The following is a 13,242-nucleotide window of genomic DNA, read 5'->3' on the forward strand; positions in this document are numbered from 1 at the left end:
GGGGTGTGAAAGAGCAACTGATCAGGCAACTGACATGTTTCTCTCTCATTCTCTCTCCCTTCTCTTCTCTAAAAATAAATAAAATCTTAAAATAAATTTTTAAAGTTTTTTTTTAATTACCATCTCAGTTCTCTCTCTTCCAACCTATATCACCACCACCCTGGACCCAATTCACCTTGCACCTAAATTATCAGTCTAACCAGTCTGTTTTTTCTATCCACTTTGATAAACTTCGTCAACAGGTAAGTCTTGAAATCATTGTTTGATCATGTCCTACTTAGGACAAAAACATTCTGTGGTTCTCCATTGCCTACAATTTGTTTTTCTTTATTTTATTTTAGAAAGAGAAGAGAGGAAGTGAGGGAAACAGATGTGAGAAACATTGATTGGTTGCCTTCTGCAAGCGCCCCGAAGAGGGCAGAGCAGAGCCCCAGACCCAGGCATGTGCCCTGACTGGCGATCAAACTGGCAACCTTTTGGTTTGTAGGATGACGCCCAACCAGCTGAGCCACACAGGCCAGGGCATGTTGCCTACGATTTAAAATGAAAATTCCTCAGCCTAGCAGTCAGGGTTTTTACTGTTGCCTCCCCCATACCTATTCCAATATTCTCACTCGGGTCCCCCTCCACTACGTCCACCACGGGCTCTTCCTTGTTCTCTAAAACAGACTATTTTCGTACCTCTAGGCCCTGTGCTCAAATGAGGCTTTCCCCAACACTTCTAACCCACGATAACCTGATTTTCTTCCACCTTCATGTTCTGTATCACTCTTTTAGAGAACTAAAACCCTTAACCACATCACATCTAACATGTTTTGGTGTACGTGTGCACATGCTCCTCCTGGACACTATCAACTCTTGAAGGTCAAGTACTTCTTTTGACCTTCAACTGCCAAGTACATTGCCCTATAGCTGCTGCACAAATATTTGTAGAATGATAGCAAGATAGGGAACAGGGGTATGGGAAGGAATATTATTAACTTCTCTCCAAAGCTCCTCCACCCACAGGCCTTGGAATGAGCCCCCTGCCCCCACGTTTTTGTCTAGTTCCCATCACAGTGGAGAGCCTAAGCAAACCTCACAGAACAAGGAAACAGGTGAAGGAAGTCTCCATGCTTTTTAAAGACCAGCACCGTAGGGCAGCAATTTTCAACCAGTATGGTGCAGGAATTTTTAAAACATGTTAATACATGACTATTTAGGCAGGTGCAATGACTTCTTATCCCTTGGGTTGTTGAGTAAAAAAATGACGTCAACACAATAGTCATCTGGTGTGAATGCCATCTCAAACCATAAATATATAGGTCATATAACAGAGTTGCATCTTATTGCACACATTGCATAAGGTTGTGCTTGATTACTTACTTCTTGGTACCAAAAATCCTTATGTACAAGTATAGGCACCTGATTTTTTAGTTACTTTGGAGCAAAAAGGGTAGGTGATTACTATTTGTAAACCAATCAAAATTGTACTTATTTTTGGTCCCATATTTTTTGGTGTGCTGTGAAATTTCAGTATTTTGTTTGTGTGTGCCATGAGAAGAAAAAGGTAGAAAATCGCTGTCTTAGGGTCACATCAGGGAAAAGCGAGGGAATCCTAGGACCAACCAATCTCATGCTTGTTTTTCCCAATGTCCCCTTCCTTCCTGAGGAAGATTTTGAGCTCTGGATTCCCAATTCCCTCAAAGTAGATTGCAACCAAGGCAACAGACCCACAGTAACTCCTTTCATGTTCATTCATAGCTTTTCCTTTTCAAGCTGAAGTTAAGATGAACGGGTTTCCTGGAAGGGAATGAAGCCATTTCCCTCAGCTTGAGTTAGACTGAAGTTGAAGCGAGGGAAACTGGACAGGATGCATTTGTCCAGGGCAACAGGAACACCTGAGCCTGGGTGGTGGTGCAGAGATGCTATACAAAAAAGAACCAAGAAGAAACAAGAGGTCTAAATAACTGATGAAAATTTAATACATTAAAACCAGATTTTTCTCACTTATATTGCATTTGCCATTTCTGAACAATACAAAGGAGAGGCAAATAGTGACACTTCATAAAAATGCTGATTCCCCTGTTCCCTTCCCTAAGACCCAGCCTCCCTCAAATATTCCCTCCCACCCCCTACAGAACTCTGTCTTGAATAAAACACTTAAATACATCATAAATAGTAAATTATGAAAAAAATAGCAAGAATTGTTTCTTTCATTCTTGTAAAAAAGAACATGGCAGCAAAGACAGGCAGCCAGAATTTGGCTGGGGGTGTCTAATATAGACAGTTACTTGGGGTACAGGCTAACCTACTAGGTCGGCTGGGATGAAGAGGGGATAGTGTGGGAATTGAACAATCTGCCTGAGATGCCAAGTACCCTCCTTCCCCTGACAGGAGTAGGAGGATCTAATGGAGAACTGTAACTCTTGGAGATGAGGAGGAGAGGGATTATATAAGCCCCCATCTCCAAGTTCTCTGCATGAAGGGCGGGACATGGGGCACAGCAGCGACCTTGCCAAGGCAAGAATGTGTTGGCTCCCATGAGTTTAAGAGATCTTCTCAAGCCTCATAGATATGAACTGCCTGTTAAACAGACACAGGTGACCCCGTCTCCACCTCACATCCATGAACAGCAGAACACTGTTGGAAATGGTGGGAAGTGCAAGGAAAAAAAACCTCCTTTGGAGAAGGATCTAAAATTCATTTGATGTCTTCATATTTAGAAAAACCGCCACAATATATTTCAAATTGCAAAATAGTAACAATCATTATGGCCTGGCAGTGAGGAGGACCATGCCTAAAAGGGCACTGCTCTCCTAGCCCCATGAGCGCGCCACTGTTTTAACAAAAGGGGTAAAGATTACCCCATGTCCCACTCTCTCCATTCCTTCAGTCTTAAGAAATTCATCAAGAGAGGAGGAGTTAAAGAGGAGCTACTCCAGACAGAGCAACCACTACACTGCTGCTTCTCAAACGCCAGGGATCTTCAGAGGAAACCCTATGAATAAGCATCTCTCCGACACTTCTGGAGTTCGGATCTGAAACTGTCTGGCTTAAAATTATGTGCTGTGCACTGTTTTTTCTTTTCCTTTTTTAAAGGGGAAAAAAGGTTGGAAGGTGGTTAAACACCTTCACTCCCCAGAAAACCTTTCCAAAGTTTATAGGGATCTTCTTCCAGAAAAAAGAGCTATGGTAAGAATAATGTGCCAGCCAGTCTGTCCTGAGGAAATTGAGAGTCCAGCTCCGGGTGACAAGTAGATGAGAGGGAAGAAAACTATTAAGTCCAGCAACCCCATTTCCAGCATGAAGAATGGGGGTGTAAAAAAAATTCAATTGTGGAAGCCAAGGTTTGCCAGTTGAAAACTCACGCCACCCAACTTGGGAGTGGAGAGGATGCTGGTGTCCTCGACTGTCTGAGGCACTAATGCCCATTCATGAGGAAGGGGAAGGAGAAGAGGTTCTTCTTCAGAAAGGAGTTGGAGAGCTCCCCTAGCCTCCAGTACACTCCTTTTTTGATGACCAAGAAGAAAACTCAGCATTGCTGGGGCAAGGGCTGACATCTTGGGATCGCAGAGATGGTAGAATCTTCGGAGGTCTTCTGCTCACTGAAAAAGGAAAGGGTGTCAAGTTAAGAATGAGGAGTACTACTAAGTACGAAAGTAGCAAAGGAATCGAAGTTAATTTCAACTTGGCTGGCAAAGTTAAGTATTCTTCCTTGTCAGCCTCAATTTCCTAATATAAGGTACCGCATCAAAATTTTCAAAAGCAAGAATTAAAGGGCACCTACTCGCTCTAACTTTGCCAATTAACACCTTGCTCCACACTCCAGCAGCACATCCTCTTTATACTTTTTGTAGCATTTACCTCCCCCACATCCCAGACACTCACATGGGTGAACTCTGATTCTTCAATTTCAAGCTTTTCCAAGAGGTCTGAACTAACAGGAGGGGAAAAAATGAAAGCAGAAGAATAATTAGAAGATAAAAAAGAAAAAGACTGTCTTCTCAAGTCTAATTTCATACTGCTTCTCCCTACTTCACTTCAGAATCAATTCAGGATTCAGAAAGAAGAGGCTAAGAAGCTACTAGACTTAGAAACACATTCTTTTATTTTATTTTTTAAAGATTTATTTAGTTTTAGTGGAGGGGGAGGGAGAAAGGGAGAGAAACATTAATGTGTGGTTACCTCTTGCACGCCCCACACTGGGGACCTGGTCTGCAACCCAGCATGTGCCCTGAATGGGAATTGAACTGGGGACCCTTGGTTCGCAGGCTGGCACTCAATCCAGTGAGCCACACCAGCCAGGGCAGAAACACATTATTTTAATTAACTATTTAGTTTCTTGAAACTATGAAATATTTCCTAATACTATCTTTTTCTGTCTTCAATCCCCAAGTATGGTAGGCACCCAATGATCACTGCTGCCTGCCACTGTGATATTCATGCCACTGTGTAATTCTCTTCTCTTGACTGTGGGCTGGATTTAGTGTTTTTCTTCTACTGAACAGAATATAGTACAGGTGATAAGGATGTCGATTTTGAGGTTACGTTACAAAAAGACAATAGCTTCCTCTAGGGCACGTGCTCTCTTACCTGTTTGCTATGAGGGAAGCTAGTTGCCATGTGTCAGCAGCCCTATGAGAGGACCATGTAACAACGAACCTAGGGAGCACCATGGGCCAATAACCAGCAGAGAACTGAGCCCTCAGTCCAACAGCCTACAAGGAACTGAATCCTGCCAACAACTACATAAGCTTGGAAGGCTCCCCTGGGTAAGCCTTCAGATGAGACCACTGCCCTGGCTAACAGCATGACTGAGAGACCTTGAGCCAAAAGCACCCAGCAAAGCCACACCTAGATTCTTCAGCCACATAATATATGAGATAATAAGTGTTTGCTGTTTTTAGCTACTAAGTTTTAGGGTAGTATGTCACACAACAATAGATAATAATATGCCTGCAAATGAAATGCCTCTGTAATAAAAATCTAAAATGTGGAAGTGGCTCTGGAAGAAGGAAATGGGCTTTGAGAGAATTTTAATGAAAGTTTAAAAGTGCCCTGAATATACTACATAATCTTGGACTTTAAGGGGGTTGCTAGTGAGAGCTGAAAGGAAAGTGAGAAAAAAACCTCTTTTTAAAAATGTTTATTCATTTTAGAGAGGAAAGGAGAGAAACATTCACATGAGAAACATCAATTGGTTGCCTCCCACATGCATCCCAACCAGGAATCGAACCCCCAAGCTTTTGCTGTATGGGACAATGCTCCAACCAACTGAGCGACACAGTCCATGGCAAAGAATAAAACTATTATTAGAAAATGAAGGAAAGCAGATCCTTGCAGTGTAGTCGAACAAAGTTTAGCAAAATGTCATCTGCAGTTATGTGCAAAGTAGAACATGTGCCTAATAAACTGGGTGATCTTGCTATGGAGATTTCTAAGCAATGTGCCCAAAGTGCCATCTGATTTCTTCTTCTTCTTTTTCTAAAGATATTTATTTATTTTTAGAGAGAGGGGCAGAGAGGGAGAAAGAAACATCAATGTGTGGTTGCCTCTCACATGCCCCCAACTGGGGATCTGGCCTGCAACCCAGGCATGTGCCCTGACTGGGAATCAAACTGGCAACCCTCTGGTTTGTGGGCTGGCACTCAATCCACTGAGGCACACCAGCCACGGCTGATTTCTTCTTAATGCTTATGGTAAAATATGAGAGAAGAAAAATAAGAGGAGGAGGATTATTGAACAAAAAACCAGGACTCGATGGTTCTGAAAATTCTGAGCCTTTCTAGATAGCAAACAATGCTAAAATTAAGAAATGGCTTCAGTCATGGCTGGTGTGGTTCAGTGAGCTGAGCGCTGGCCTGTGAAATGAAAGGTCAATGGTTTGATTCCCAGTCAGGACTCATGCCTGGGTGGCAGATCAGCGCACAAGAAGCAACCAATCGATGTTTCTCTCCCTCTCTATCTCCTTCCCCTCCCCCTTCTCTAAAAATAAATAAAATCTAAAAAGGGGGGGGGGGGGAGGAGGGAGAGGAGGGGGAGGGGGAGGAGGGGGAGGGAGAGGAGGGGGGAGGGGGAGGAGGGAGGAGGAGGAGGAGGAGGGAGGAGGAGGAGGAGGAGGAGGGAGGAGGGAGGAGGGAGGAGGGAGGAGGGAGGAGGAGGAGGAAGAAATGGCTTCAGAGCAAGGATAAAATCTAAGGCAATGCCAGGAAAATGTAGTCTAAGATGAAATCAAGTGTATGACTGTAAAATATTTTAAGGCCTCAGAAAAATCAAAGTTGATGTTTCAGAATACTATTCAGTCATACAGAAAAAGCAACTCAAAACATTAAAAAGGAATGAGGGTATATCTCACAGGCCCTCTCAACAATAGGATCTCTAAGAAGCATAGGGCTTATCAAGAAAGTATTTGTAGGTACGGCTTTTATTTAATGGAGTAAACCCCAATGAGATTCACAGGAGGCCCACAAAATCTTTGAGTATAGTATCAGCAGAAACATCACCAGCTTGGACTGAAAGGAATACAAACAGTGCAAAATGAAAGGAACCACTGGATCACCAAAATTCTACTGGCAAGATGCAGGCTGAGGAAACCACTCAGCTGCAAAGGCGTTCTCGTTTTCTTGATAAAGGAAGACTCAAGGAAGCAAAACCAAGAGTCCAAAGGGCAGAGCCAAGAGCCATGGAGAATTATCCCCATGCTCTGAGACATGATAAAGAAACTCCCGTATTTGCTGTATTTTAGGTAGCTATGGGTTAGTGATTTCTCTGTTTTCCATGCTCCCCTTTTTGTATAGGAATGTGTGTAGGGGTTATCTAATGTCTCTCTCACCACTGTACGCTGGGTGGGTGGTGAGAAGGCAGCTTGTCTCCTTTAGTTTCACAAGTCCACAAATGGGAGGAACAGCACTCAAGGAACACTACCTGGGAAGCTCACCCAAATCTGGAGCTAATTTAGAAGACAAATTTCTGTACTGTGAGGTGATGCTATAATGGGATGAAACTTTTGGACACCATGAAAGGAAATGAATTTTGCACATGGAGGGACGTGAATCACTAGAGGTCAGAGGGTGAATAATAATAGGTGATGTCTAAGATGGCCCCCAATGATCCCTGCCTTCCTGGTATTCACAGTGTGTAAGCCTTTCCTTTTGAGTGTGGGTTAGATTTAGTAAACAGAATGCAGTGCAGGTGGTTGGACATCAATTCTGAGACTGGATGATAAAAAGAATGTGGCTTCTGCTTAGGTACATGCACTCTAAGGGAAGCCAGCTGTCTGAGTCGTCCTATGGAACATGTGACAAAGAACTGAGGCCCACAGCCAGCAAGGAACTAAAGCTCTCAGTCCAGCAACCCACAAGGAACTGAATCCTGCCCAAAGCCAAATAAATGAACTTTTTAGAAATGAGCCTTCAGATGATTTCATTTTGGAAAGAAGCAGAGAACCTAGAGGAAAGAAGACATACGTATCTCTCCCTTCCTATAACCCTAGCCCCAGCCAACAGCTTGACTACCTGTTCATGCAAGACCTTTAGACAGACGATACAGCTAAGCTGCACCCAGATTCCTGACCCACAGAAACTATGACGTATGTTTGTTATTTTAAGCCACTAAGTTTTGATATAATAGATAATTAACACACTAGCTAACAAAATTAAATCACAACCTTTATACTGGATTCTTTTTAAAAGACTGACTATTCATTGTCTTCGCTGCCCAGGAATCTTTCTAGTCCTACATCATAAGTTGAGAACTCACTTAACTCACCAGGAGATGAAAGTCTAGTTAGGGTATTTTGACTGAGTATCAGAAAGTCTGCACACAAAGGCTTCTCCCCGCTCCCTAAAGATAGAGAGATGCTGACACACTTTTCTAAATCACTGAAGAGGAGGGAAGATGAACCTAAAATAAAATCTAGTGAAGAGCAAAAGACAATGATCTCTGGGGAAAAAAAACAAACAGAGTTATGAAGGTTCCCAAGGACCTGAAGAAAGAGATGAGACCATATGGAGAAAGGGGCAAGGAAACCAACCTTGTAGAGAGCATTTGCAAAGTCTCTCCAACTACAGGTGAAAAACAGGGGTCAGGAATAGACGAGACCTCACTGATTTTCTCCGAAGGTGGAGTCTGAGGTAAAACATCAGGACGACCGAAGTGGACGCCTGGAAAAAAGAAAGGGGAAGAACATCAATAAATAAAAAAGAAAAGAAAATGGGGTGGGGGAAATATAGGGAAAAATACGTAGCAACCTGGACAGGAATGGGAAGCAGAGGTCCTAGGTAAATAAGGACTCAGAAGGAAGGGAGAGAGTGCCCAATCACATGGGAACCCCAGCCCTGGCGCTGACCTGGCTCCACTTCCGCCTTTGTTGTCACTTGTGCCTTGTGTTCCCCAGAGACCGATGGCTGGTAAGTAATGCAGGAGTTGCCGCTGGGGCCTCCTCGCCGAGAGAAAGATGAGCCAGACCGAAACTTTTTGGAAGGAGAGGGCTTCACTTCAAAAGGGAAAGAGAGAGCCTACTTAGCACCCACCTCAGAAACCGTCACCAAGACAAAGATACAACTTGCTAGCGGCCCAACACAAACACAAAGTTGTTTTTGTGCAAAGCAGGAAAAAGGGTCAACGTCAACACAGACAGGCTCTACGAACTACTCTTTAGGGGACAGGACATCTCAGTTCACTTCATTTTGTAAAGAAGCAGAGAATCTAGAGGAAAGGCAACATACATATATCTCTCCCCTCCTACAAGCAACCTTAATAGCTTTGCTTCCACCTGACGGGTTGTTCTCTATTTCATAATCCCCTGTTCTTTAACAGTATCCTTCAGTTAAACCTGACAAAGATGACCCTTTCACACTATATCCTCATAGCATTTACGCACACAGCACTATGATGATACTTTACACCTGTTATACGTCACTTTGAAAACAGTGTGAAAGGATTTCCCATGTTTCTCAAAACTGTGTGGCATGCTTAGGTCCTCTCTGACTCACTGAGGGATGTCTATGATGGGCAGATAGGAAGGACGAGCTGTAATTTACCAGTGGCAGCAGCATGAAAAGTTCAGAAAGAAGAACACTGGCACTTCTCAACCAAGAAAGTTGAGGGGAGAGAGTAAGAACACCTGCTAAGCAGAAATCAGTAAGTGTTTCTCCAATCATTTGAACCTAGTCTGAAAACTCCTTGGCATTGGATAAACAGAAAATAGAACACTGGTAGTATCTTTGTCCATGAAAGTCTGACTCTGCCTATCTTGGCCTGTGACACGGATCCTACACCCACATTTTTTACAGCCCTGCTAATTTCCCAGAAATGCCCCTCACCTCAATGACACATGTAGGGAGAGCCAGGGGGAAAGCAGCAACTTGGAAATGACTGGCACAGACAGAATGACTGACATGACGGGCAGCAGCTCTCATGGGATGAGGGTAGCACAGGAGACGCCTCTGGCTTTGGCAGTTCCCTGACAGAGGTATCCTGCCCCCCATCTCTTGGTGCAAGGGAGCCATTGGGGGTTCATCTGGTAGAAGCCACTTACAGGGTATCTTCTTGAAAACTGTGTTGCACATGAAGCGCTGGAACCGTTCAGCATAGAACCCTGGGCGATGCACTGATACGGTGTCCTGTGGAGCAGAAGAGATGGCTGCAGAGTTAAGAGATGGGGGAGGTCCAGTAAGAGGACCTCTAGTCCAAGGACCATATTCCCTAGGCTGCGACCCTAGCAGAAGTATAGAACCCACAAATGAAATGAGATGAGAAGAAAATGAGGGGAGCAAATCAGAAGGGAGGCAGAAGAGCCGTCAGCTGACTGCTACTCACCCCATCATGTACCAGAGCTTTCCAAGAGTGCTCCAGCTTCTTAACAAACCTGTCAAGAAAAACGCATGTGATGCATTTGCATAGTTTTTAAATAATGACCTTACACTTTTTTATTTTAGGGAGTTAGAGAGACAATGGTAATGGAAACACTTAAAAAGAGACAGGCTGGGAAAATACTGCCACTATTAGGCTGGCTTTCCAAAGAATGGACGCAGCAGTGCTTACGCAGCATGGAGATCAAAGCTGTTTCTAGGTAGGTTAGTTACCCCAAGAGAAAAGGGTAGTCACCCCAAGAGAAAAGGGTAATTAATATATCCCTGGCAAATCAGGGACAAGCATATTTATTGTAAAAGAATAGCTGGATGAATAGATGAGCAAGCCTGCAAGAAAGGGGTTAAAACTGGATGATAATATGCTGAATTAATAAACCAAGCATTGTCCAGTCCTCATTAGTACCTGAAACCTTACAGGAGCAAAACTGGGGTCCAATATTCCAGCTCTTCCCTCACCATCACCTCACTACCCCTTAGTTCAGGTAATTAATACTTTTTACAAAACACAGTGACCCTCTTGTTTTTCCTCCATGGAAAAGGGCAGCATGTTTCCAGGGGTATCCCAATGTGGAGCATGACTCATCTCACAGGTTTTTCAGAAAGTCAGACAGACGGTATATTCTATCCTGGTGCTTCCAGGAACTGACTCAGCTTTCTGCAGAGGTACTTGTTATGTTTGAGAAGGTGGTGGGGCTTATAAGGAAGTCAGGAGACAAGCAAAAATCAAGAACATAAATCACCGCTTGCATTAAGGAGATGAGCAGCCAGATCACAACTGACTGTTCTTGTTTCAGGAAGAACTTGGTGACAAACCCATCTAAAAGAGAAATCAGTGGTTATCTACATCCACTCTGCCCCCTAACTTGGAATCCATGTTTCTCACCTGTAAGACTGCAGAATGTCAATGATCCCAATATAAAGCAACAGTCTTTCCCCCTTACTATTCCGGGCAGGGATGCCACCCATACTGAGGAAGACAAGAAGGAAAGAGTTAAGAAAATCCTTTGTCTAGCAGGTAACTAAATGTAACTGTCCCACCTTCCATCAATTGGGGAAGAGAGAGAGCCTTCCTCTGATCCCAACCACTCTGGAGTATGTCCACCCCAATTCCACCAAAGAGAATCTAAAATCACTCTTACTCAGCAATTTTGGGATGTTTCCCCAATTAATACTGAACTTCCTCACTACTTCCATATTTAAATCTAAGCCTACTAAGACACTCATCTTGTTATTTTTATTTATTGATTTTAGAGAGAGGAGAGAAGAAAGGGAGAGGGAGGGAAACAACTATATGTTGTTCCACTTATTCATGCATTCATTGGTTGATCCTTCCATGTCCCCTGATGAGGGTTCGAACTCACAACCATGGCATATCAGGACCATACTCTAACCAACTGAGCTGCCCAGCCAGGACTAAGACATGTTTCTTGAGTCCTATTAAAGGATATCTCAAAAATGAGCCCCAGCCAGTGTGGCTCAGTTAGTTAGGCACTGTCCTATAAACTGAAAGGTCGCTGGTTCTATTCCTGGTCAGGGCATATGGCTGCGTTTGCCAAAGACACAATACTAAGTGGACACTCATCAATGTTTTCTTCTCACACCGATGTTTCCCTCCCTTCCTCATTTCTCCTTGCTCTAAAATAAAAATAAAGATAAACTGAAAAAGTTGTCTTAAAAAAAAATTAAAGAACATTTGTGGTTTTTCAGTAACTATACATCCTCATGGATCCATTATGGTAAGAGAGATGCCTTCCACGAAAGTTTATAGTATATTGGTTTTGATGAAATTCTAATATAATTTGCAACCATGTGTCTAAGACTCTGGGTGAATTTTTAAAAAAGTCTCTTAATTTTGAATAGCTCTCCTTCCCAGTTGTACCACAAATCCCAAATTTAAGACATCTTCCTTTCCATATATATATATTTAAAAATATATTATTTATTTTTACTTATTCTATCACAGTTGTTCCTGCTTTTTCTGCTTTCCCCCATCACCAAACCCCTCTTCCTCTCCCCTAAGTCAATACCCATACTGTTGTCCTTGTCCATGGGTTGTGCATAAATGTTCTTTGGTTAATCCTTTCACCATCTTTCATCCCATCCCCCACTCTCCCTTCTGGCAGCTGGCAGCCTGTTTCATGTATCTAAGCTTCCGTTACTCTTTTGTTCATCCTTATATATTCTTAAGAAAGCTCATTCTGTAGCCTGTAAATGTTAATGTTGTTGACTTCACTGCTGAATCAAGGCTACTCCTTCCCGGAAGCTACATCCCTTCCCCAAAAAGAAATGCTCTCCTTCCTGGTGCCCCTGAGCCCACTCACTGGTCTTCAGTCTCCATGGTGCCACCTCGCCGAGCCTCGCCCTGGATAGATTCCATGGCTGTGGAATAGAGAGCCTTTTGGGGGGCCGGTCTGCGAGTGTCCACTGAGTATTGTGCTTCATTGCCTGAGGGCTCTCGCTGTGCATGATCTATGTTATGGATTGACATCAGGAGGCTGTAGTCCATTATCTTGAAGCTCTGCAGCACCTAATGGAAGGAAAAACATGATCTGAGCCTTCGGAGGTATGAGGATTTTTTTGAGGATTTTTTTCAGAATCTCACAGCTTTCCTGATCCAATTATTATGGAAGATAGTAAACCTTCAGGGCTAACCATAAAATTATCCTTTGCTCTCCTACCCTTGGAGAAGGGCATATCACCCTACTCTGGTTGCTCTTCATTTGTATCCCCTAGGCTTTCTATCCTTTGAGTAAACACAAATTAGGCAACTAACTCCCAAGATGCTCTTTGTTTGTTTTCTTTTATCTCTTCACAAAAACAGCATTATATTCTCAAAGGTATGAGAAATACATATTTGTGCTGTAAAGAATCCACAAGGAGGGTCTGGCAAGAGTACATTTTGTGACAGAGCAGATCTGCTGCAGGACCTTACGCAATCAACTTCAATTCAGGTCAATGTTTACTGAACACCTCCTACCATCTGCAGGTACTGTGCCTGCCTATAGGGATACAAAGATATTTAAGAGTTCTGCCCCTTAGGATACTGTAATTTAGGAAAAGAAACAAATGTAAAAGTAAATACAACACAGTCTAATGTGACTGGAAGTGCTTACATGATTGAGGGGCAGTACAGAGGGGATCAGGAAGTGATACATAGGTTTATGAAGGATAAATGATAAAATGAGTCCAAGTACACAAAGGAAGAAAAGACTATTACAAGGCCTGAAGGTATGAAACATGTTATACGTACAGGGAGGTATAATTTGGTATTGCTGGAACATAAAATGCAAAGACTAGGAGGCAAATTAGAGAGGCTGGAAGGGGCAAAACAATGACATGTCTGTTATGTCACATTATGGAGCCTGGGTCATACCCTATAGTTCTCAAC

General features: G+C 43.1%; 1 protein-coding gene across 3 annotated transcripts in view; it reads right to left on the reverse strand.

Moving 5' to 3' along the window:
- Positions 1-2,007: 2,007 nt before the first annotated feature.
- PIP5K1A (phosphatidylinositol-4-phosphate 5-kinase type 1 alpha) overlaps positions 2,008-13,242 on the reverse strand; it is a 39,382-nt gene continuing 28,147 nt past the window's right edge. For 2 of the 3 annotated variants that reach the window (XM_054563139.1, XM_054563138.1), the window contains 8 exons: positions 12,176-12,381; positions 10,738-10,821; positions 9,802-9,850; positions 9,521-9,605; positions 8,330-8,476; positions 8,015-8,144; positions 3,871-3,919; positions 2,008-3,587 (listed from right to left, as the gene is read on the reverse strand). In XM_054563139.1, the coding sequence (XP_054419114.1) occupies positions 3,585-3,587; positions 3,871-3,919; positions 8,015-8,144; positions 8,330-8,476; positions 9,521-9,605; positions 9,802-9,850; positions 10,738-10,821; positions 12,176-12,381 (753 nt within the window). In that variant the 3' untranslated portion in view covers positions 2,008-3,584. The remainder of the gene's footprint in view (positions 3,588-3,870; positions 3,920-8,014; positions 8,145-8,329; positions 8,477-9,520; positions 9,606-9,801; positions 9,851-10,737; positions 10,822-12,175; positions 12,382-13,242) is intronic. The other variant, XM_054563140.1, reaches the window with a different exon arrangement.

This window comes from Pteronotus mesoamericanus, unplaced genomic scaffold (assembly GCF_021234165.1).
Source record: "Pteronotus mesoamericanus isolate MK-2021 breed Mesoamerican mustached bat unplaced genomic scaffold, CSHL_Meso_final scaffold_705, whole genome shotgun sequence".
Classification (NCBI taxonomy): domain Eukaryota; kingdom Metazoa; phylum Chordata; class Mammalia; order Chiroptera; family Mormoopidae; genus Pteronotus; species Pteronotus mesoamericanus.